The following is a 27,265-nucleotide window of genomic DNA, read 5'->3' as shown; positions in this document are numbered from 1 at the left end:
ACACCCTAAATACATTACACTCCTTTTTGGACAGTCGTATAAAAACACCAATTTTGAGAATAAATTTGACCCGAAATCTTCTGGATGAAAGACTCTAATGTTAACAATCAGCTACAAGGATGAAACTTAGCATTTTACATAGCTTTGTTTAGTGATCAAATTTCAGTAAAATAATTCTTCTACTACAGATTTTTTTAAATACTCAATAAATAAAATTTCTAAAATATTTAAATTATCATTGTACCGAGTAATACCGAGAAAATTTGCAACCAAATATTTCCCTCTAAATAATACGATTTTAAAGCTATATTAATAAAGAACTAAGTTGAACTACGGTATAAGGGTGATTTTTATTTATTTTTTCTTGAGTTTTGTGGTAAAATTTACTTTTGAATATGTATGACTACTTACTGAAACGCTAACATTTAAAAGTTGTGTTTGCGGGTTTTATTCCACTTTCCGTGATTGTACCTCATTATTCATTAATCTTTCCTTTTTTACATAGTAATTTTCTATTTATTTTATATTTTAATATTATATTAGCCAAAAAAAAAAAATTATTTATATATATTTTTATTTATCTTAATCATATTTATATTTACTAAGTACATAGCTAGAAGCAGGTTTACCAATTTTTCTTGGTTTAAAAAAAAATAATATGTATTATTGCGCTAACAAAATAAAATAAAGAATTAATAGCGGTTAGTGGTAAGTGTTTTCTCTTCGTATAAAGTTTTATTCAATAACTAAACCTCAGAATTTTCAACAACTGAGACCCATTTAATCATGTTACAAGCTAACCCTAGAAAACAGCTCACTTCTCCTTCCATACACCAACTATGTATTCATCCGTATAAGCACTACCAATCTAACCTACTCATTCCAACCTCATAAATATTCAATTATTAACATAAATAAACTATGGTTTGTTATCTAAATCAGTAGAAAGAAAGATTATTTAAATTAAGCTTTAATTTCAATTCATTGTTAACAAATGAAGTGAATACCGTTTTAATTTTGTGTTTGAATAATAATTTTTTTACTTTGTTAACTTCACGATTAAATCTCATTTTGTAATATAAAAGAAAAAAAAATCGGTTTATAATTTATAATGAAGTTTTGAATAATGCAAAATCTAGATTTAAAATCATTTCATAAACATACACATAAAATGGTCTATCAGAATTCATTATATAAAAGGAAGTTTATACAGTAAAATCATTATTTCACTTTTACTGATTCATATATATATGTATGTATACACGCGCGCGGGTGTGTGTGATTTATTTCTGAAAGCGCACTCTCATTATCAACATTTTGATAACCAATTCATTTTTAACTGTTGATTAAAAATGTAATTACTTTATAAAACCCTAAATGGAATGCCTCACAAAAAAAAGAGTTATTTTTAAATATTTTTGACATTTTTTCATATATAATATTGAATGATGTCATATTTTAATTTAACTTTCAAATTTACAAGATAAAATTTGAAAATTACTCTCTTAACCTTTAAAATAATATTATACAGTATATAAAAAATATAGTGAAAATTTCATGAAATACCAAATAATATAGATGAAATCACATCATGAAGCGAGTATACTAATATGTAATTTAACTTTCGCGTAAAAATAGACCATACATACCAGTTTGACGAGGTGGCTGATTTTAATAAAAACTGATGAATTCATTATGCTTACAACAAATTACTTTGTAAGGAAAAATTAAATGTACAGTCATAAAACTTTCAATAACATATTGTTTTTTAAATCTTCCAGGGAAGAATTTTTTTAGCCCTGCGTAGATTCTTAAGAATTGTAAAAATGAATCAGAATTTTTATTTAGGGAAGAAAATTTAAGTTTATATTTAAGTAGCTAATTTATATCTGTACGAAAAGAAACGCATGTGAAGTACACAATGGTCTTTAATTATACTGCGCCTTAAGGCAGATGTAACGTCAGTCATTTTATGCGCAAATCTGCGGTGTAACAGGAAATGACCTTGCTCGTCATGTAAATAACTTTTTCTTATTTAAAAAAAAAATGTTTTTTATAATGAAAAACCATTATCATCATTCCTCTCTTTATAATATTCTACTATAAATCTCTATCATCTCGTATTAGTCTTTTGACTTCAATTTTTATCAAATCCTTAATTTTCAATGTCTTCCTATAACATCACATTAAAAAGGCCTCCATTTTAATCCTTCTTTTTTTCCTATTTTTCAGCCTTCATTGTCAGTAAAAGTGTTAAACACTTCACAAAAATATTTTCGGGAATAACTTTTTATTTTTTATATGTGTATTTGATAGTAAAAAATTTATTTCGTTATTTCATAGATAAAACAATTAAGAAGAAAAAGGCTTTATATAACTTTCAGCTTTGGCCTTCACAGATTTTTATTTTAAATACCCCATAACTTTTTAAAAATATTAATGATTTAATTACTTAATAGTAAGATTATTATGCGAGTAGCAAAAAATAAAAAAAATAAAAATTATCAGTAAAAAAGTGTATATCCGACTTGACACCCATCATCAAATGATGTTTTCTCCTTAAAAAATAAGGAAATATGAAGAAGAAAATAATTCAGAAAAAATCAAATCTCTTCTTTTGATCACTGACCGAATGACATTTTTGTCATCAAAATTATACTTTAGAATAAATTTGCTAGAAATAAAAAAATCAAAATATTTGGATCAAATTGATTCCTTTTTGACAACTGTCTCATATAATTTAGCACCCTCAACCCAAAAAAAAACTTGGATGAACTTTTTTGGAAACTTTTGGTGTACTCGATTGCAATCAAAATGGTAGGTGCACAACTAAATTTTACAACAGTCCTAAATCCAAAATTTTAACATCTTACTGCTAATCGTTTCTGAGTTATGCGAGACGTTTCTGAGTCATACGTACTTACGTACAGACGTCAGCCGAGACTAGTCAAAATGGATTTAGGGTTGGTCAAAATGGATATTTCCGTTGAAATCTGAAATCGGAATCTTTCGTAGTCACATTACTTACTTTATTTCGAACAAGGAAGTAAAAAGCTGACAACACAGTTGTAGGACTTTTCTATCACCCGGCTAACGCCGCGATCGGCAGACTGGTGTAGCCTCGAGACCTAACGAACCAGGTACCGATTCAACCATGCGATCGAGTTCGAGATCAAGCCAGACCACGATATCTTTTTATACTTTAAATATTATTTGTTTATTTAATTCTACCACTCACCTGACCTTGCTCTATAGCCTCACCTCTCTGACCTTTTAAGTTGAAAATTTAATGGCATCAGTGCCTTATGTATAGAAAATATCTGAACAAGTTTTTTCAAAATTGGTCCAGATTTTTCTGGAGGTATAAGGTGATTTAGAGGCCAAAACCGAACACATGCATGTACATACGAACATTAACATCAGAAAAAGTTAGGTCCGATACCACCTGCTGAAAGGAAGAAACAGACTGGAATACTGATGTAAGAACTTATGGATTCGTGGCAGCGGCGATGGGATGGTGATAATAAGGGTCAGTGGACCATCTCCTGATATTTCTCACCCAACGGTGCGTCCGCAACGTTGGGTGAGAAATATCAGGAGATGGTGTGATACCCCATGGCTCGCTTGATTATATTTGACTTAGTTTCTGGTGGGCCATTTAGGATTCAGTTCCTACCTATTTACATTTGGGTTGGACTACTGTGATTCTTGCCCAGTTTGTGATGAGGAGAACTCTTTTGTCTGTGTTTTACTCCTGCTCCAGATTTGAGGATGTGACAGTAGAACTGCTAAGTAACATCCATAGAGGGACCGTATTAATGTCTGAGGAGGTACTAAAATCGGAGAGTAACTGGATGGCGATGTCTAGATTTACAAACAAGGTCATGGAAGAACTAAGTGCCTGGGAGGAGTCTTGCTCGAGAACGAGACATAGAGGGTAAGAGGGCGGACAGACCCTCTCCTGAGCGCCTAGGGTGTTCCCATGCATGTGGGGATCGCCTGGGGGCACTCCACCCGTCTACTCAATGGCAGCCTCCAGTAAGTATTGTGAAAGATTTGTGTGCTTGATGTGTATGATGCGTGTTTGTTGATCTGTTGCGACTATTTGGTGTGCTTGTGGCGTGATTCTTGTTTTTTTGCTCTGTGCATGATTGGTGCATGACTATGTGTGAGGGCGTATCACCCTCTTCTTGATGAAACGCTTCCTTAAGTTGTTTCAGGAAGTGTCGAGAGCCAGTGGTGGAGGTTTAGTCGGTAGTACGGAGGTACACGTACGCTTTTAATAACACCTTGCGGAACCTGTTAGCGAGCCGACACTTCCTTGGCGCCCGTAGATGGGTTCCTTCACCTATTAAAACAAAAGTGCCAAAGAGTCAAGATCCGGTGAAAACCCCATATTCCCAAACTGGACCGATTACAATACTTTCCCTTTTAGAGCTATAACAATTTTATATTTAAACATGGGAACTATTCAGCTATCTTATTTTTTGAGGTAACACATTTCTTTACTGGAGTTATTATTTACTTCAATACGTTTGCAAAATGTGGTGCAACGTTAATCAATAAGATCAAAAAGAAATTAATTTACAAAAAGTAATTAAAAGAATATGTGTCCCCCTTGTCATATAGGTCAAAACCAGACCAAAGTTGTGATATCGGTATTTATATATAATGCCAAATATCAACATTTTTCAATATATTTTCAAGATATGAGGTAAATGTTTAAAAATAATGTTGAATATTCTTAAATCATAAATAAAATTGATTTCAAATTATGAAATTTAAAAAAAATTAATTAATAAATACTTTCACAGAAAAAAATAACTCAATACTGTACTATACCACTAGATAAAAACTCAAAAATTTAAATTGCTGTAAACTACCCCTTCCCATTTTTCTATTTTCCCCAACATATAATCCATTTTCACCCCACCCCCCACCAAATATAGAAATTTTTGTGCTTCTTTTGAAGATTTTTTTCTGAAGCATTCCGAAGATATGAACCTACTTGCATACATCTTACGGAAATTTTTATAAATATTTTTTGTATTTTTTTTTTACTAAGGGAATATTGATACATCGATATTTACCAAACCCCGATATCCAAATTTAGTCGATGCTCCCTTTATATCCATAACAAAATATTATACGTTTTATATCATGCAAAAAAAAATCTCACTTGTAATAAACTCATAATAGATTGTGTAATATAAAATAATACATACCTCAAAATCAGCTATTATTCGATAGGCAAGCCATAAAACACCAGCAAAGAAAAGACAAGTAGCTACATTTCTATAATCTGCTAGTGAAGTAACCAGTGGTATAGAACCCATTTGCCAATCATGACTTAATGTAGCCGGACATAACAACAACCAGAAATTGAATGCGGCCAGATAACAGAAGGTCAATAACCTGTTAACATACAAATCAAGAAATTCAATAACAATTGTTATTAATCTAGACATTGTAGTGTAAAGAAAAATTTATTACCGCATTATTATAAAAAGAATCCTATTAATAACTATTTTTTGTCATGTAGATTTGCAAAGAAGGCTATAAATTTCCGTAAATATATAATACATCGTAGTAATATGATTTAGAATAATTTTATTTAGGATGGCCCGTTGATATATATAAAAAAATATATAAATTATAATTCCGCTTTCCAAAAAATGCAATTAATTATTATGTTCTAGCGCTTTCAGAAGTTATTTTTCCTTCTTCAGGAACATCTGATAAACTTGTATATAATATGTGAAGTGAATACTTATATACAAGTTTATCAGATGTTCCTGAAGATGGAAAATAATTTCAAACAGCGCTAGAATATTATAATTAATTTCATTGGTTGGTAAGGGGAATTATAATTTATATAGTTTTACATAATAATATGGCTTATGGCTTAAAAGCAAAAATTTGCTTAAAAATAAAATTAAGATAATAAAAATAATGAAAGAATTTACGTAATAGAGGTAGTAGATCGTAATGATATATTGTAAGGCATAAATCCATACACACGTTATCCCTAATTAGAATGTACACATTGCTAATTAAAAAATATATATAAATAACAGTTATAAATAAGTTAAAAATTAAAAGGAAGGTACAAAGGAAAATGAATAACATAATTTTTAATTGAGTACATCCAATCCAAATTAAAATCTTTCCAGGAAAATTTATAATTTTTATAGTGTATTTATTTTAGGTATATTTCATAAGAAAGCTACCTATTTTTAATGGGTACTATGATACGACTTCTGGAAAATTTTGATATATCGTCGCGTTTCACATCCCCCAGACCCCAAAACCACCGTCAGTTCAAAGTTTATGCAGTAAAATCTCCCCAAAAAGGAATCTGACGGGACCGAGTAAGAATTCCGTTTTGAATATGTTTCCGTCTTATAGAGTTTTAGAAATCGAAGTTATTTATCATGAGGTTCTGTACTACGAATTTTAGAAGTGTAAAATGAAGTAAGACAAGGATAAACATTTGGAATAATCCGGAAATTATACTGCATGTAGAGAACATTAACCAACAATTTTCAAAAATTGTTCAGTTGTAAAAGAGAGTATTTTATATTTTTACAAATTAGTAATTTTTCATTTAAGTTACGTTTAATTGGAAGACATATACTTAGCCTAAAAATAAAATAAAATAATTTTTTTAAATAATCACGTACAGTTTTGTTTCAATAACTTACCCCCCAAACATTCGTTTTCAATAATATATTCTAGCGGTTAACATATTCTATCGCAAATCATTGCTGTTTATACGAATCGCGAATTCTTCCAGCGGTGCGACCATACCTATTGCTTCTCCGAAACTGAATTTTGTTTTCTGTGTCGTTTCGGTGTCCTTTTCTTCTGAACTTTCGTTAATCTTGCTAGTTACAAAGTTTCATCTACAGTCTGAAATCCTTCTTCGGTTACCAAATCACTATCAATACTCACGAAGCATTCAGCATGAACCGATGTTTGACCGCTTTCTACGCAACAAAAATTCAACTTCACTCAATATTGTTGTACTGAGCAAAGTACATGTATCGGGTACATAATCATTATCGGTTGCAGTGCAGAAATCAGCTTTTTTAATTGTATTTTTAACACAGTTATTTGTAATTTGTTTGTACGATAAAGAGAGGCACCTTAGTGCATCCGGAACAGTTACGCGTCAGTTTTTGAACAGATGAACATGAATCAATATTGGCAACTAGCTACTGCAGAAAGTGTTTCCGATAATGAATTTTATGATGCAATTGGTTGAGTTACAATAGTTGTGTTTGGAGGAAAGAACACAAATTTTATGTTAGAATAATTTCCATGAGGATGACACGACGCATCGTCTAAAAACAGTAGAATATTTCTATTTTCGCTAACCATTTTTTCATTTAAATTATATAGCTATTTTTTCATTATGTTAGACGTCATCAAAGACGTTTTATTAGCATACCATTCCAGTGGTAACTGAACAACATTTTTGAAACAGCGAGGCTTTCCAAGATTTACATCACCAATGGTTTAAGCAACGTGGCATCCGCAAAACCGTACAACAGAACAGTCTTTCTTTGGATTGTTTGCTCCAGTACACTTTTCATTTTTGAAAAAAGGTTTTTGTTCGGTATAACTTGAAAAAATAAATTGTTTTCATCGCAATTACCGATATTTTTTGGTTCGTAACCTGCGGCTATAATTTAAGAAATAACCGCAGGTTACGAACCTGTTCGGTTCATAAACGCAGGTTGTGAACCTGAGTTATGAACCTTTATTTTTCCAGTCGATAACTATTTCTTGTGTCTATATCTTTAGCCTCACCTAAAAGTTGATTGTTAGATAAACAACAGTTACAGTACTGTTTATTATAATAATAATCATCTCTGCTGGATTTATAATTACCAAATCGTGGGAATGTACAACCTTTTTTTAATTTTCTTTCCGTCTTGTGGGACAAGATTAATACGTAAAATCAAAAGTAAAATCTATGTTTCTTTTCCTTTCCGTATTGTGGAGTTTTCCCTCTTGAAGAGATTAATTTCTATAAAAATATATCGGGACTTGGGAACAGTAGGTTTTGAGGAGGTTTCCGTTTTGTAGAGGTATTACTGTATATATATATATATATATATATATATATATATATGTGTGTGTGTTTAACTTTCTTGTGGACACGATAACTGCCGTATTTTCCGTCAATCACTTTCAAATTGATACATTAAATATAACGACAAAAAATTAATAGGCATAATCGGACCATGGGGATGGAAATGGGAAGGCTTTTACGAAAAAAAAAGAATGTCGCTATAACTTTCTCATTAAGTTAAATATCAAATTCGTTTTAAGTTCCTAATATTCTTTGGATAAGGATAAGGGATAATATTTTGGATAAGGGCCTAAAACCTATGTAAGTAATGTTTTTTTATATCACCAGCCATTGGTCCAGGCGATTGAAAATATGGGAATTCAAAGACAAAAAAAAAAAATCATACCTTCCTTAATAGGCACAGTATAAGCGGTTGTGAGTCCTGTAAACACTACTTAAAACTTTTGTCTATAATACATTTTTTTTAAATTTTGACTTTTCTTATTTTCTTCCAATTTAGATTTACTAAATTATTGAATGTATTTTTCTTTTCGCTTCAGTTCGTCAAAATTTAAAGATAAATTAAAAAAAAAAACCAATATTAGCGTTTTGTATATATATATATTTATTTATTCTTTATTTAAGAATTATAATATCTAAACATAAACATACAATGGAAAAATATTAAATAGTTATAAAACAATAAAATTCCCATAAACAAAGATGAAACACTGACGTCAATTCTATTGTTATTTATTTTAAAGGAGATTAAATTTCAATGATATATTTAGTTTGATTTAAATTATATACTGTAAATGACAAATCAAAAGCATAACTTTTTTTTTTTTAACTGATCGAATGTTTAAATTATAATAATATAAAACAACCCTGGTAGGTTTGTTACCTAGCTAGCTAGCTTTTTCTATTTGATGTTATAAAATGAAATCATATGAAAGGATTAATTTCATTGAAAACGTCAAAATATTTTGATGATTACTGTTATACGTGGTTTATTCAATTGAGATCCATTATAAATTTCAAAATTTATACATCATGATTTAAAATTATTTACTTTCATTCGCATGGTTTTTATTTTTTTTTCCGATTTTTATATTAAATTCTAGTTATTTATTACCTTAAAAGGTTGTTATAATATATACAATAATTTTTATTAACAAGGATTTAACATTTATTTTCAACAAGTAATTAAATTCCAAACAATTATTGAAATAATGTTTTAATGAGATAAATTATTTCAATTATTTTTATTTATTGTTGAATTTTTGATTATCTGAAAAAAATGTTACATATATTTGGAACATTTAGCCATTTATAACTATGTAATATATAAATAGAACAAAATTTTGAATAAAAACAGTGGAATAAGACTGGGAACTAAAGAATTAACTGTTTGGCTTTAGCTGATAATAATGCATTATTAGCCGAAAATTGGAAAGACCCTGAGCAAGAAATTAAACAATTAGAAAAACAAGCTTATAAAATGGGACTAAAAATCGCTAATTTCCTTAGAATAATAAAAAAAAAAAAAATAGAATAAGTGGATAATTTCAAATATCTCGGAGAATGGATCAGTTGGAATTATTCAGATAAAAAAGCGTTAACAGTTAGAGCTAATGAAATGGAATTAGCTTTCCAGCTAACGACAAACACATATAATATACAGTCTTTATCATGGAACTCTTCACATTAAAACTGTGATAAAGAAGGAAGCGCTCTATCCGTCAGAAAACTTTTAAGACTGTGCAACAAAGCTTTAGTAGAAATTCTAAAAAAAAGGAAAATTTATAAGAAAAATATGGTTCTAAACTTCAAAATAATCAGGTTAAAATTAATTTCAAATAAAAAATGTTATACTAAAATTGAAAAACTGTGAGACACGATAAGGAAAAGATGAATTGAATTTTACTCCCGTTTATTTAGAATGAATAACAGTAGATTGACTAAGCAAATCTTTCATCTCTTCAAAAGGGAGGAAAAACTAAAAGCAAATGGTTAAAATAAGTCCAAGAAGATCTGGAAGAACTGAAAATAACTAAAGAAAATATAAGAGAAAGAACGATGTTAAGGAGAAGATGAAAATAAAATGTTCTAAAAAGCTCCAAAACGCAAGAGCAACAGAGCTGAACATTCTGAAGAACGAAGGAAAGAGATTTCAGAAAGAATGAAGAGGTACTGGGCAGATAGAAAAACATAAAAAAAAATAACCGCAAATAAATAAAGAATCTAACTTGCTCAAGGTGAATTATTCGGGAGAAAAAAAGTGCGAAATTTTGCGGATAATGTTTGTCCGTTTGCAACAATATCGCATGAGAACCAATCAATCGATCGTTTTCAAATTTTTATGATACATATGGGTAATCGTTGGTAATAACAAACACAGCGGGAGTTAAGAGGGCAGAACCCCTTGGCTAAAATGTAAGGGCAATTGAAGCAAGCCCTAACGGTTTTATACACACACACACACACACACACACACACACACACACACACACACACACACATATATATATATATATATATATATATTTGAATAAAACCGATAGTTATCAAAAAAGCTTCTTTAAAAAATAAATTATTTATGTTAAAAAAATTATTAAATATGTTTTATTATTTGAAAATTACAAATAACAATTATGATAAATTTTTAGAACCATGAATACATAGACTGCTTATCAACTGATAAGAAACAAAAAATATTCCCTTACATTTCTGTCAAAATATCAAATAAATTTTAATATTAATATATTAATTTATTGCCAATTTCAAAAAGACAGAATTAAAAAATTAATTTAACTAACAAAAAATTAAAGGCAAATTTAAAAATTTATTTAATTTACGTTAATTTTTTTTTTAATTTAAAAATTTATGGATAAATGTTATTATATTACTATAACATAAATTTAAGTACAACTTATTCGAAGTAAGCATTATTTCTTATTTTACATTTAAAAATTTATTTTTATAAAAAAAGATTTCAATATAAATGTTGTACGTTTGATAGATGCTTGTCATTCTTGGGAATAAAAGTGTTATTTTTATAAGAGATTCGTTTCTCTCGTCAGATCACTGACAATTATTTTGTTATGATATGAAATATATATCAATTGAATTATATATATTTTTTTAAATATTATCATTTATCCAGTGTTCAACTTAAAAATAATTTGAATTACCACCTTTGAGATCAAGAACAGTATTCGATTTGTATTTTTCTATCATTTACTACATGGCAACTTTCCTAAAAATGCTTCTCCCTTCCTTGGAGTTTCCTTGTAGTTAACTTGAGAAGATCTTATTAAATTTAGAATACCTTATCATATCTTTCTTCTCTGTATCAACAACTAATTATTTCCTAACGCCAATAGATTCAGACATAGATTTCCAGAGATATGAAGAAATAGGTTTTATTAAGCGGCTCATGTTATCATTTTATATATATATATATATATATTTCTTTTTTTATTTTCCTAAGTATACTTTACTGTATGTTCAACTAGTGAACAATAAGTAGCCTACCAGGCTGGTCTAATATTTAACTCGTCATCGCAAATCAGCTGATTTCGAAGCCGAATTATAAGATTTAAATCCTAGTAAAGGTAAATACTACATCGTGGATACCGGTGTTCTTTGGTGGTTGGGTTTCAATTAACCACATTTCTCAGGAGTGGTCGACCTGAGACTGTACAAGACTATACTTAATTCAAATTCATATATATCACCCTCATTCATCCTCTCAAGTAATACGGAACAAACGGTTTTCCAATTCTTCATAGCAGTGTTGCAACTCAGAAACAGGAATGTCCTTCAGATGGTCGGTTACATTTTTTTATGTTTTCTACTGTTGCAAAATGGTGTTCTTTGATGTGTTTTTTTAAATTTGGGAACTGGAAAATGTCGCAGGGACTCAAGTCAGCTGAATAAGGTGGTTGAGGAACTACAGGAATGTATTTCTTTACCAAAAACTCATTAATTGAGAATGCAGTGTTACAAGGTGCATTGTCATGATGCAACATCCAGTTGTCTTTGATGGCTGATCTCACGCGGGCAACTCTTTTTCTCAGTCTTTAAAGAATTTCTCGGTAAACATATCGATCTGTTGTTTATTCTGTAGGCAAAAACTCCTTATGGACAATGCCATTACTATTACTAAAAAACAAATTAGTATGCTTTTGATTTTTGATTTGCTCATTTATGCTTTTTTGGGATGTGGTGAGTTTAAAGTGTGCCATTCCTTGATCTGGAATTTTGTTTCTGGGTCGTACTCAAGTAGTCAAATTTCATCACTAATAATAACATTTTTTAGAAAATCATGGTGAGTTTTAAGAAGATCGTGGCACACTCCTAACCTGTTGTTTTTCTGTTCAACAGTGACGTTTTTTGGGACTAGTTTTGTACAAACTTTTTTCATGTAAATCTCATTTGTCAAAATTTTGATGACAAATGTAAAAATGTTGTTTAAATAAAAGAAACAGCTATTTAAATAATATTAAGATTTAGACGTAATTATTAAATTATTTGTGTACTTCCGTAATAGTAACTGTAGAAATAAAAATAATAATAATAATAATTTTTTTTTTTCTTAAAATGTATTCATTTAGTTTTAAGCAAATATGAAATTTCAGATTATTTTATATGCTACAAAAAAATATGAAGTAATTTTGTATTCATCTCCAAACCGTAGGATGTAAAAATACGAAAAAGTATAATAGATGTTTATTTTGTATGCGAGTGTGCTTCCAAACACACGCGCACGCGCTTCATAATAAACTCTGGTAAAGGAGACGAAAGAGAAAGACAATGCACGAAGGAAAATTTCATAGAAGAGGTAAAGCTGTACAATGTAAGCTAGACTATAAAGGTAGCGGAGAAGTACGGGGAAGCAAGTGGAAGAGGGTGGAAGAATTAGGGTTGGGGGATTAATAAGATGTGTAACACTATAGGAACAACAAGGCAACAAACAACACATAGCTCAATTTGCAGCCCGTTTTCTTTCTTATCTTACGCTTAGTTTATTTTTTGCTTTCTGTTTTGTTTTTTTTTTGTTTTCCATTGTACTGTAATCGTTGTATTCTTGATCCTTTTTAACCGTATTTCTTCATTTTTTCCTTCTTTTCCTCACGCTACTTTACTTCAGTTCACCTTACTTTACAGATACCTATTGTTTACGCCATTCTGGCATAAAGTTTTTCCGTTATTTCTACGAATTCCCAGCTAGGGTAGGTCCCGTTGTTTTGTTACAAGGAATGTTTGAATTCCACTTGGTTTCGTATTGCTGGGTCGGTAAAGTCCACCTGTCTCTATTATTGTTCTTGTGTGCGAACCTCCCCCCGTCATCCTTAGCGACCGCGCCCCTTATTCTATCGAGTTATTTCTGACTAACCTTTTCAAACACCCGTTATCTTTTCGTCCCCTTACTAATACAAACACACAATATCCTGTCCACTACCTGGTTCTGGTTACCCCCGCCTTTTTTCGCCATCTTTTCGGCAGAGTACCTCCAACATCTCACCACTGCAGTCGCCTCGGGCAATACTCTCCTGCAAAATCTGTGTTAACATTCACGCTCAAGCAGAATTTCAAACTCATCACAACACATTTGAGATTCCGCGCCTCACTCTACCACTAAACCACATCACGCCGCTGTATTCCTGATTCACCGTGCGGACTACGCCCAGGACTGCAGAGGTATTCTTCCGTACTTGCTGTTACGAGGTCATCTCTGGCAAATATTTGTTGCTACAGGCAAGTTCAGTTTTTCTTTACTCATTACGTTAAACCTTTATGTTATCATTCAAATCTGTGGAACATTCCGTGCATCCTACCTATGCCGTTCAAGTTTCAATTTCACTTCAGTACAGTCACGACAGGTCACTTACAGAAGGCTGTCAATTCAGCTGCAACCCATTTCATGTGCTCAATTAAGTTCAGTGTGATTATATTGTAATTAATTCTTTTGTACTGTAATATTATTGTGTATTTTTCTACGTCAACTAAAATTACATTTTTACATTATTTAACGTTAAGTTTGTGGTTCATAAATCAGGAAAGGCCAATGCCAATCAAGATTTACTTTAATTTATTTTTCTAAGGTTATGACATTTGTTCATTGCTAATTTTTCAATATTACAGCATTTGTCAGTAATGCAATAGTTCTCCAGTTATATTATGTTTATTGATGTTTTGTTTTTCTAAGTATATAATTGTAAATCTCATTTTAATAATATTATTACTGATATGCTGATTTCAGTTGATATTTCTTATGTGAAATTAAGTTATGTTTAGTTCATAATTTCATTCAATTTAAGGTTATGCTTTAACATAAGTTCAGTTGTTTTACATAATTAAAGTCCAATTTCTTTTGGCAAATACTAGCTGTGTGTTTTTTTATTTTTTAACTTTACCCAACATAGCTAGCTGTTTTTGGTCCTCCGGGTGCCGGATATCATTCCGGATTTACAGTTCATACTACATTTGTTAAAGTAAATTTTTGTTATAAAATCTCTTTCAAACATTTTTGATCTAAACTCTTTCTATTATAAATACTTTAAATTGTTCTTTCAAATTTAGAATATCTTATATTGTATTGTTTTTAAGCATGTTACTGAAAGTAATGATTTCATGAAAGTTGTAAACGACAACTACTAGTTACAGTAATTATATAATTAATTATTGCTTGTGATAATTTAATATAACGATTATCGTATGTATTAATTCTCTGATAAAAAATTCTTTCTGATTTTATATTATTGTTGTATAATTAAGTTGTTATTTTTAAGAGTGGTATTTCATGTTGTATCTAATCTTACTATTTAAATATTTATTGTAAACTTAATGCACAACATGACTCGTGCTCAGGCCACCATCATTTCAGCTAACGCTGCGCTGTTAGCCAAAGCGCAGCTTCGTGTTAACAAACTCAGGAGAATCGTCAACTTTCACGGAATTTCCGTATCTAGTAAACAATTTGATGATATCAAAGCCCTCGATCAACAGTTTTATGGCATCCTCGATGAAATTCTTGTCAATAACTCAGAAATAAAAAACCAGTCAGAAATTTGTGATATAAATTTAATCAGCACCGAATGGGATTCATTGTTTTGTCCCATTAAACGTGTAGAATCAGAAACTCCCGATTTAAAACAGAATATCAAACCAGTCTTCCATTCCTTATTAGAGACTCCGAAATTCAAAATTCCCATTTTTTCTGGAAACTTCCACGACTGGATAAATTTTCACAATCTGTTCAAAGGTTCCGTCCATGAAAATTCACAGTTATCTTCTGAACAAAAACTGCAAATTCTAAGGACACATTTATCTGGTAATGCGCTCCTATTAATTGAATCTCTGCCAATTTCTGCGGAAAATTATCAAGTCGCTTATGACATTTTGATTTCTAGATATGACAACAACCACTTAATTCGCGTTGGTGGACGTCAACAGTCGTCACTGGCCTATGATTCAAAACATCAGCTGTTACTGCCCAAAACTTCCAATTTATCCAAACTTCTCATCAGAAAACATCATCTCGATGGCATGCACTGTGGTCCTCGACACACCCAAGCACTCGTCGCGCAACGTTTTTGGGTCATATCTGCACACACTGTAATTCGTCAAGCCATTAAAAACTGTTTGACTTGGCAACGCTTCAGACCCTTCTCAACCCAACCAATCATGGCTGATCTTCCTGCTGATCGTGTCATTCCTCAACGGGCCTTCTCTGCTGTAGGCACTGACTTTGCCGGACCCTTCCCTTATAAATCTTCTAATTTACGAAACGGCAAAATCCAAAAGGGATATTTGTGTATCTTTATATGTTTGTCCACCAAAGCTGTGCATTTGGAATTTGTTTCTGATCTATCCACTCAAGCCTTCCTCGCATCCTTCCAACGCTTTAGGCCGACCTCATACAGTGTACTCGGACAATGGTACAAATTTCGTCGGCGCTTCGAGGCATTTAAGGGAAGTTTCGAACTCCTTGCCAATTCCCAAGATCAAATCTCAACCAATCTGTCGTCCCAAGGCGTCACTTGGCATTTTAATCCACCTTATGCTCCCAACTTCGGTGGTCTGTGGGAAGCCGCTGTCAAATCGGCCAAAACGTTACTACATCGAACCTTCGGTGACGCCCCCTTCACCTTTGAAGAATTTTTGCACAATTTTCGCCCGTATTGAGGCAATTATGAATAGCCGACCTCTAACTTCTCTTTCATCGGACCCTGCTGAAGAATCCTGCACGCTTTCCCCTGGACACTTCCATATCGGATCTCCAATCCTTGGACTTCCCGAAAAACCCATTGGTGTCATCTCGGAAACATTTCCTGGTAAGGATGGTATCTTCCGTGTCATCCGTATCAATCTCTCTTCTGGTTTCATCACTCCTCCTGGAAACAAGATTCCTCCTCTGGTCTTCTCTTTTTGATTCTGCTCGCTCGCCCCCCAGTATGTTTACGCCATTCTGGCATAAAGTTTTTCCGTTATTTCTACGAATTCCCAGCTAGGGTAGGTCCCGTTGTTTTGTTACAAGGAATGTTTGAATTCCACTTGGTTTCGTATTGCTGGGTCGGTAAAGTCCACCTGTCTCTATTATTGTTCTTGTGTGCGAACCTCCCCCCGTCATCCTTAGCGACCGCGCCCCTTATTCTATCGAGTTATTTCTGACTAACCTTTTCAAACACCCGTTATCTTTTCGTCCCCTTACTAATACAAACACACAATATCCTGTCCACTACCTGGTTCTGGTTACCCCCGCCTTTTTTCGCCATCTTTTCGGCAGAGTACCTCCAACATCTCACCACTGCAGTCGCCTCGGGCAATACTCTCCTGCAAAATCTGTGTTAACATTCACGCTCAAGCAGAATTTCAAACTCATCACAACACATTTGAGATTCCGCGCCTCACTCTACCACTAAACCACATCACGCCGCTGTATTCCTGATTCACCGTGCGGACTACGCCCAGGACTGCAGAGGTATTCTTCCGTACTTGCTGTTACGAGGTCATCTCTGGCAAATATTTGTTGCTACAGGCAAGTTCAGTTTTTCTTTACTCATTACGTTAAACCTTTATGTTATCATTCAAATCTGTGGAACATTCCGTGCATCCTACCTATGCCGTTCAAGTTTCAATTTCACTTCAGTACAGTCACGACAGGTCACTTACAGAAGGCTGTCAATTCAGCTGCAACCCATTTCATGTGCTCAATTAAGTTCAGTGTGATTATATTGTAATTAATTCTTTTGTACTGTAATATTATTGTGTATTTTTCTACGTCAACTAAAATTACATTTTTACATTATTTAACGTTAAGTTTGTGGTTCATAAATCAGGAAAGGCCAATGCCAATCAAGATTTACTTTAATTTATTTTTCTAAGGTTATGACATTTGTTCATTGCTAATTTTTCAATATTACAGCATTTGTCAGTAATGCAATAGTTCTCCAGTTATATTATGTTTATTGATGTTTTGTTTTTCTAAGTATATAATTGTAAATCTCATTTTAATAATATTATTACTGATATGCTGATTTCAGTTGATATTTCTTATGTGAAATTAAGTTATGTTTAGTTCATAATTTCATTCAATTTAAGGTTATGCTTTAACATAAGTTCAGTTGTTTTACATAATTAAAGTCCAATTTCTTTTGGCAAATACTAGCTGTGTGTTTTTTTATTTTTTAACTTTACCCAACACCTATCTTCCTAACCTTAAGGTTATTTCATTCACTTCTCTTTTTTACAGATATTTTACCCTTATTTACAAGTTTGTCAACTTAAACATAATACATATATATATATATATATATATATATATATATATATATATATATATATATATAATAATAATAATTTTTAACGTTTGTTTTTTTTTTTTCTAAACATATTTCTGGATTTTTTCTTTCCAAATAACAATGTAATTCTCTGTATTTAATTTTTCATTCAAATTTTGTTATTTATTTTTATAATTTTTTATAACTTCTTTATAATAATAGAAATAATAATAATGAAATAAAAATAAGTTTTTTTAAGCATTTTTTTTTTTTTTAAGTTAGTATCCTACTTTTTATTCGTGTTAAACTCATATAAATGACGACTGTAGGAGTTTTTATTTTAGCATATAACTTCAAAGTAAAAATAATTAATTACCTGTATTGACAGAGAATAGATTTTTAATGTTCTATAAAACGTTGAATAAAATTTGATATCGAACAACAAAACTTTTTACTTTGCCAACCCTGATCCAGTTATGAATATTATAAATGGAGTTTTATTCATTAATTAGTTTTCATATAAATTATTTAATTCTCGAACTTGTTACGTTCCCTAAGCCAATAACATGAAATTTCTCTTAGAAAGTGATATTCGTTAGGTCCTTATTTTTTAAAATTTATTTCAGACACGCTTAACTTGTAATATTAAATTTTTTATTATATTTATTTGTTTATGATTTAGGGCGGAATTGATCGAATATACACGCTCTTTGCTTAATGTACAGCTATCAGATAAAAAACAAATCACAGTATGATTCTAATTGCCCCCCCCAAATTTATAACACAAAGAAAGAATTGACTCTTAAGGAGCCTGCTCTGTAAAATATAAAGGATTTAGCACTCGATTAAACCTGTTTTACAGAATTGATAATGAGTACAAGGATAAGATAAAAGGTTTATGTAGAAAAAAGATTATCTATCCGTAGAGAAATAACAGTATGGTAGATTTTAGAGCGAAGTTGGACTGTATGTTCATAGGTGATGAATGAAGACAACGCCTTGTTGCTTGTTGAATAATGGTTTAACGAATTGTCGTCTTGACAGTTAATGAAATGAATTATAATATAACGTATAAATTTACATATAAAAATAAAAAAATATTAAATTATATACAACATTAAACCTACCGTTCATCCGAGCAAAGAATGGAGTCCATCCGGACTAAGAGTATGACATGACCACCTTGGATCAGATTCGAACGCCGAATGAACTATGAATACCACTGATTGTCCATCCGGACGAAATGAAAAATGCGACCGCACTGCGCGGGATTCTAACGAAGAATGCTAGTACGAGCTAACTCTCCGGTGAGCGCCAGCACCCAATAGATCGCAGCACCGAACCGCTCGACGTGGAACGGAACACAATATGAGGCAAATAATCCCATCAAGAAAAATTCCATGACCATTTTAGAAAACGGGCATCCCTATTGAATCATAACCTAAATTTTCCTTTATTAATACATGTTATTAATTAAACATTTTACATTTGCCAGCCTAGTATATGCTGAATTTAACCCGTGTCTTTCTAAAGGAATTTAATAGCACCCGTCACTGGAAGAAGGTACTTAAGGAAACAACTTTCCCGACCTTGGAATCGTGTGGCATATGGAAGTAAACAAGTGATTCTTAAATCAATCAAATTTTTTTTTTGTCTTCAGTCATTTGACTGGTTTGATGCAGCTCTCCAAGATTCCCTATCTAGTGCTAGTCGTTTCATTTTAGTATACCCTCTACATCCTACATCCCTAACAATTTGTTTTATGTATTCCAAACGTGGCCTGCCTTTCTTTTTCCTGTTTAGCCTGCGGTAACTACCGTTTAGATAATTCTTCAGAGGATGAATGAGGATGATATGTATGAGTGTAAATGAAGTGTAGTCTTGTACATTCTCAGTTCGACCATTCCTGAGATGTGTGGTTAATTGAAAACCCAACTACCAAAGAACACCGGTATCCACGATCTAGTATTCAAATCCATGTAAAAATATCTGGCTTTACTAGGACTTGAACGCTGTAACTCTCGACTTCCAAATCAGCTGATTTGGGAAGACGCGTTAACCACTAGACCAACCCGGTGGGTTAAAACGTGGCCTGCCTACACAATTTTTTCCTTCTACCTGTCCTTCCAATATTAAAGCGACTATTCAAGGATGCCTTAGTATGTGGCCTATATTCAAATATTCGTAGGAAGCTTTTTTATGGTATATAGAGTTTAAGATTCTACTTTGTCATTAAACTCTAACAGTTGGTTAAACAGAATATTCCAATATATTTTGTCACTAAATTGGAACCAAAATTAAAATTATTAAAATAAGTTTAGTATTAAAATAAATTAAAAATGTATTAACTTCCGTAAAAAAAATTAATAGTTGTGATTAATTTTATTATTACTTCATAAATTTAATTCAAATTCTATATCTTCAAAATATTCTGAATAAAAATGAAAGTTATATCGGGTTCCAATTCTTTTCATTCACTTTTAGTGCGTACCGGAGTTGATTTTTAATAAAAAAGAAGAGAAAAAATAAATCTATGTCCTTATTTAATGACAAATATGTGAAAAAGCATTATTAGATATTCTCTGTAAAAATAAAAGTAGTCGAAAATTCCCTCAGATAAAATTAAATTTAAAAAAATAAATTTGACTAAACTATAAATGCGAATTAATTAATCCAACATTCATTTTACTTCCTTGTACGAAACAAAGGAAGTATTGTGATTTCGGAAAAATTTCGGTTTTCAGATTTCAACGGAAATATCCATTTTGAGCATCCCTGAATCCATTTTGACTAGTTTCGGCGTGACGTCTGTACGTACGTATGTATAACTCAAAAACGATTAACCATAGGATGTTGAAATTTTTGACTTAGGACTGTTGTAACTCCTAGTTGTGCACCTCCTCTTTTGATTTCAATCAATTGAACCAAAAATGTTCAAAAAACCCATTTAAAAAAAAAAAATAATGGATTTTGGACTTTTTATTAACTGCAGTAATAAGCCCTCATCGAGATCTTTTCAACGATATACCATAAGTGGTACTTATTTTCATTAGGTCAAGAGTTATAGCCGAATAAAATTTTAATTAATGAAATATTTGGATCTTACAAGGCACATCGGTTCGAACCAGACTTCATCTCGTTTTTTAAGAAACTTTTTTTAATTCTAATATATTCATTTATTAATAATTATTAACCTCTGATTGTAAAAAAAAAAAAATATTATGAATAATAATTCAATAATAAAAAAAATAATAAATGTGAAAAAGTATCAGAAATTATTAATTAAATAAAATTTTATGTAGTTTTCATTAAAAAAAAAGTGTATATGTAATTTAACAGCGTATAAGGATGGATCTGGATATCCGGAACCTTCATCCGGAGGTCCCGGTTTCGAATCCTGATCAGAAATGGCATTTTCACAGGCTACAAAAATGTTGATTCATCTCATCCTCTAAAGCAATACCTAACAGTGGACTCGGTGGTTAATAATAATAATAATTAAAAAAATAAATAAAAATGTAGTTATGTAGTGTCCACATCAGATTTTTTGAAATAAAAATAAACAAAAGCATTATGTAAAAAAATAAAAAATAATAAAGTTTAAGTAAGAAAGGAGAGTAGATTTAATGCAAAAAAAAAAAAATAATAACCATTACACGAGAAATAAGGAAATATATATTTAAGCTTCAGCTTCATTGTAAAAAATGCATAACCTTAATGAAATTTCTTTTTTTAGAATTAATTATTAGGTAGTAAAATTATAGAAATACTATTTTTGACTGGAGAAATATTCAGATCAAATGGTCAAAATAATATTGCAGAAAATATTTGTTTAGATTTTAAAACTTTAAAATTTATTATTGATAAAATTCAAAGTTAAAAAGGAATACGAAGAAAAATTGATTCTAAATAAATATACCAAAATATGTATTTCATTGAAGTGTTTTAGTTTATAACTAATATTTTTCACTTAACAGGCGTAGAATTAGAGGCTGATATACGTGTGCCAGGCGGTTTGCGTGTTGTAGACCAGATAATGAACTTTGGCAATTACGTAATCAACATTATTACCATCTTTAATCTCACAAAAGAAGTATCATAAATAAATAACAGATTAGGTAAGTCCTCTAACAGTGAAAACTTCATTAAAATCGTATCAATTGACAGGAAAAGTTTATTTAAAATGTAAAAATATAATTAATCAATTACGAAATTATTTTTATTAAAAAAAATTATATAATTATTTTACTTTTATCTATATCTGCAATTCCAGTTATAGTTTTTAACTTCTGTTTTATAATGAGAAATTAGTTTATTGCTTGCAAAAAAATCAAACCTGATCTAGAATCAAACCATAACCCTTCTGAATGAAATACCATTCCATTTATTTATAAAATATAAGTAAATATGTATATAAATTTATGTACTACGAAAATGATAGAAAAGGGAGTTTTTTTATATACAGTATAATAAATAAAGTATAAAGAGTGTTTTTAAAACGGTGGGCGGGCTATACTTTTTCGGATTCTACCTGTAAACCTAAACAAAAACTAAAAAACTATCTTTAGGAAAAATGGCAATTTCTCTTTCGTTCTCCCCCATCCACCATTTTGTTAGTTTTATATATCTCAAGTTCGGTTAGAGGAATCACATTAATGTTTGATAAGCGTCTTGGTAATAAAAGTTTTAAAATTATCAAAAATAAATACATACGCAAATTACAAAATGGCGGCCATCTTTTTTTTTTCAATTTGTTATATCTCCATAAATATTAGTTTTATCAAAATTTATATTCTTTGTTAAAATATTAAGCCTTCTATTTTGAACAAAATGACATTTTATTTTTTAAAATCGGTTAACAAATAGCCGAATTATAGCAGAAAATTGATTTTATAATTTTGTGTCACAATTATTAGGTCTATTATTGTGAGAAAATTATTACTTAATTTGATACGAATTTACAATACTAGAATTAACAATAAATAAAAACAATTAATATTTAATCGAACTGAATGTAAAGTGGAGAACATGAAAACAGATAAATAATTACAACATCAATTTTCTCCCATAATTCGACCATTTGTTACCTATTTAAAAAAAAATAAGATGTAATTTTGTTAAAAAAGAAAGGCTTATATTTTAGCAATAGATTTTGATAAAACTAATATTTATCGAAATATAACGGATTGAAAAATAAACATGGGCGTCATTTTTTTAATTTTCGTAGGTATTTAGGTCGTGATTTTTTGCTATTTTTAAAACTTTATTACAAAGAAACTTAGTAAATATTAATTTGATTCCTCTATCCGAACTTGAGATATAAATTTGTATATAAAAACAAAAAAAAATGGCGGACAGTGGGAGAACGAAGAAGAAATGGCTATTTTTCCTAAGGATATTTTTCGTTTAGTTTTGCATGTAGAATCCGAAAATGTATAGCAAGCCCACCATTTTAGAAACACTCTTTATACCATATTTTATGAACTGTATTCATTTAACAAAAATAATAGTAACAGTAAATTAATAATATTTAGATGATAGTTACAGTGTATTAATTTAAAATAATATAAACCAACAATAGGATATTCGAACGTATGAATAAAAAATAGAAAAAGGAATATAAGTTTGATATAAAAGAAAGAAGAATGAAAATCAGGAATAAAAGAGAAAAAAATAAATATCATTGTGAGACATACGTTATTTATATCTTTAAGCCAGTGAAGCCTAAAAACGTGAGAAAAAGAGAAAATTGGTTGCGAGCATAATACTGCATATGAGGAAAAAAGAAAGATTGAGAGGACACTACAGTATGATTCGGGGGTGATGGATTGGTTGTAGAAGTAAGTAGATAGTACAAAAGAAGGGAGAATTGAAGAGTAGGAATGACAGTTAAAGTGCATAGGAGGTGATATTGAAAGAAAGTGTGAGAGAGTATCCTTTAATAACGTCAAGATGTCAGGCTATTGTTGAGTGTAAAGTGGAAAGTGGACCGAACGAACGTCCAGTTCGGGTCGGTGGTCCACTATCCACTTGGTTCGTTGAAGAAATAATAGTAGTAGTAGTAGAACTAGAAGCAAAAGGGTTAGGGATATGTAGTGTAGTGAGGAAAGCGAATGGAACATTGTTAAGGAGACATAAAGAGGAGAGGAACTAGGGTTAGGAAAGGAGGTGGTATGTCTGAAACCCGGATATTAAATCCAGCCACTATCGGAAATGGCCGCGCACGAAGGTTAAAGCCAACAAGCCCAATACTGTCCCTTATAACTAGATGACCAATTTTGCTACTCAGTGCTTCACGTTTTAGTTGCCTCCTTGATTTCCTTCAAGTTTAGTAAACTAAACTTATTTTATACAATGACATTATGTATCAAATTTATTACGTGCTAATTGAATTGTAACTAATCGGATATAACTGAATTACATTTAGCTGAAAACTGTGTACTCTATTTTGATATTAACCACCTGGTTAAATCATGTTAATAATTTTTATAAATGAAATATAAATCAATTTATTTAATTACAAATAAACTTTTATATTTCTTAATTATTAAATTTTTTTTAATAGTAATTCAATTGGTTTTATATATTGAATTTCTTGTTCCGCTACATATGAGAAATTTACCATCAAATTATTTGATACCACTAGCAGATAAAATTATTTATTTGGGTTCTATGTTATTAAATCCTTCAATGATTAACCGATCAAAATTACGATCATACTAATATAAATATAAAATTTATTACAGGAAACTATAAAAAGCAAAAATAGCTTAGGAGAAATAACTTTTGAAAGGTTAAAAAGTGAAAATACCTTAACTTATCTCTGGATTGTCAAATTCTTTGATTCTAAAGTAATTTTTTATGGATCTAACTTATAAATGATCACACAGAGAGAGTAGAGTTAATTAAATTGTATTAAAAGGTATTGTTAGGAGAAATATCAGGAAAAAAATTAATTATTAAGTAAAACTGAGAAGAATAAAATAAAACAAAATTTATTTCTGGCTTATTATACGTAGATGTTATGTAAATTAAACGATCTCAAATGGATAATTGAAGGATCGGAGGGAAGAATGAAGAAGAATTAGGTCTCTTAAACAAAAAGGGTTATCAAAAAGGGTAGAAGGCATACAGAAATCAAAAGAAAATCCTTAGAACCGAGAAATAACATAAACATAATAAAAATTAATATTGTCGGGGGCCCTGAGGTAGATAATCCCCACGTCCGGAACACAACATCTATGTTCCACGTCCAGGGCTGCAACAGCTGTACCTTTGTACATCAAATATAGCTGGCTAACGGGGTTCCGAGTAAATTCCTCGGTTATGCTTTGTTAAGTTTGACCTGGTTCCAACTTCAGGTCACTAAACGGACTGGATTTTTGGCTACCTGCAGGAAATGGAATAACAAACGATTTTGGAAATGGATTCATACCACTCTTAGAGCTGGCGATGTGGCGGCCAGGGGCAATGTTATTGCAGGTGTAACGGAGACCCTTCCGTTGTCCACATGCCCCCTGCGATGGCAAGCATGTAGCAATGGTGCCCATGTATGTCGGTGCATGGGAGCTCTGAAAGCTTCGGTGAGTAGGAGCCTGGAGTCAGTGCAGAGACTGCGCATCCGCTCTCTGCCAGGACATATGCCGGTTCCACCGGAGTACCGGATCGGACCTCCAAGGTTAGTAGCCCTGGAGTGGGGGTGTACCCCGGCGGCTAGCCTTGCGACAGAAGGGATCAATGTTCATGAATTTTCCTGAACCAACTAACGTGGCAGAGGGTGCACGTAAACACCCTCGTTTAGAAACCGCCGATTCGCCACAAGCGAAGAGGAAAAAAAGTAAAGAGAGTGATAAGATTAGAAAAGATGCTGATAAAATCAGTAAAGATTTAAGAAAAAAATTGTTTGGAAATAATGTTCCCAAACCAAGATTTTTGGTCATTACAAAAGAGAATGGTAACTTCCAAAAGGTAAGTCCATTCTTAATTGCTAGAGAGATTTCAAATTGTGCTGGTGGTCCTGTCAAGGAAATCTGTAAGACGTTTAACGGATTACATGTCGAAACTGTAAACGACATGCAAAGCCAGAAAGTCCAGGCGTTGAAGAAGATCGGTGAATTTGCGGTTACTGTCCAACCGCATCATAGTACACTTAATTCATCTAGAGGAGTTGTTGTTTGCCGTGATCTTCTTAACTGTACTGAAGAAGAAATAGTGCAGGAAATGTCTAGTCAGGGAGTGACACATTGTCGCAGACTTTCTATGAGACGAAATGGTGAGATTCTTCCTTCGGCCTCTCATGTTTTGACATTCAATAGGCCAAATCTTCCTGAAAAGGTACGAGCTGGCATCCATCGGCTTGATGTACGGGCATTTATTCCGCAGCCGATGAGATGTTTTAGGTGTCAACGTTTCGGACACACTCCAGCTAGATGTGAAGCGCAGGAAATTTGTATATGCGGAATGAAGATACATGAGGGTGATCCATGTAAAGACCCTCCAGTCTGCATTAATTGTAAAGGGCACCATAACTGTCGATCCAGGAACTGCCCAGTATACAAATCAGAAACAGCCATTCAGGAGGTTAAAACGCTTCAAAAAGTCAGCTACCCTGAAGCGAAGAAGATTGTAAACCTACGTACACCTAGACCATCGACTACATACGCAGAAGCAGCTGCTGCTCCCCCCACACCTAAAATCAACGTGGAGCAGTTGCTTAATACGATGGCACCAAGTCTCGCGACAATGATAGAAAGAATCATTGATTCCAAGATCGAGTTGACTCATCAGATACAACAAAGTAAACATGAGAAGGCTCATTCCCGGACTGACGTTGCCGACAGAAGACCCGTACCAGCGCAGTTTAAAAAACCGGCAAAATCTTCGATTATAACTCCAGCAATAGACGTAATGAAGAAAAATCTTGATTTATCCGACAAAGATCTAAAGATCACCCCGACGACGAGTCATATAGCTAAGGATACTGTGACAAGAGTACAGGAAAAATCTGCGTCAACCAAAATGGAGGTGCAAGTAACTATCGAAAAAGCACCAGACACAGACGATATTAAAACTGTACCTACAGAGGCCCCAAAAGCTCAGAGAACAACTGTGGCTAGAGCATCTGTATCACCCGGCCCAAGCACAGCCTTAGACATTGAATCAAGTTCATCAGCCGCCGAAAGTGCATCGGTTGCAAGTTTAGACTCAATTGCAACGATGCTCACAGCACCATTGAAGCTTTCATCACCTGATGTAAGCCGGCGAACGTCATTGGCGTCAGAAAGAGAAGACGATGCCATGTCCGAAGCCTCAGACACTCTGTCGTCGGAAGTTGAGGCCGTTCGCAGAATGGAAAAACGTAAGAAAGGATGGCGGAAAGGAAAGCCTAGGCGGTAAT

The 27,265-nt window shown here is 31.9% G+C and overlaps 1 protein-coding gene across 1 annotated transcript in view; it reads right to left on the bottom strand.

Moving 5' to 3' along the window:
* Window positions 1-27,265, bottom strand: part of LOC142332489 (protein O-mannosyl-transferase TMTC1-like) — a 755,673-nt gene that overhangs the window by 243,117 nt on the left and 485,291 nt on the right. The window contains exon 7 of the mRNA XM_075378938.1: window positions 5,226-5,415. Coding sequence (XP_075235053.1) covers window positions 5,226-5,415 — 190 coding nt within the window. The remainder of the gene's footprint in view (window positions 1-5,225; window positions 5,416-27,265) is intronic.

Source organism: Lycorma delicatula, chromosome 11 (assembly GCF_047948215.1).
Source record: "Lycorma delicatula isolate Av1 chromosome 11, ASM4794821v1, whole genome shotgun sequence".
NCBI lineage: Eukaryota > Metazoa > Arthropoda > Insecta > Hemiptera > Fulgoridae > Lycorma > Lycorma delicatula.
Note: the sequence above shows the minus strand (reverse complement) of the source record. Positions and strands in the feature narration are given on the sequence as shown.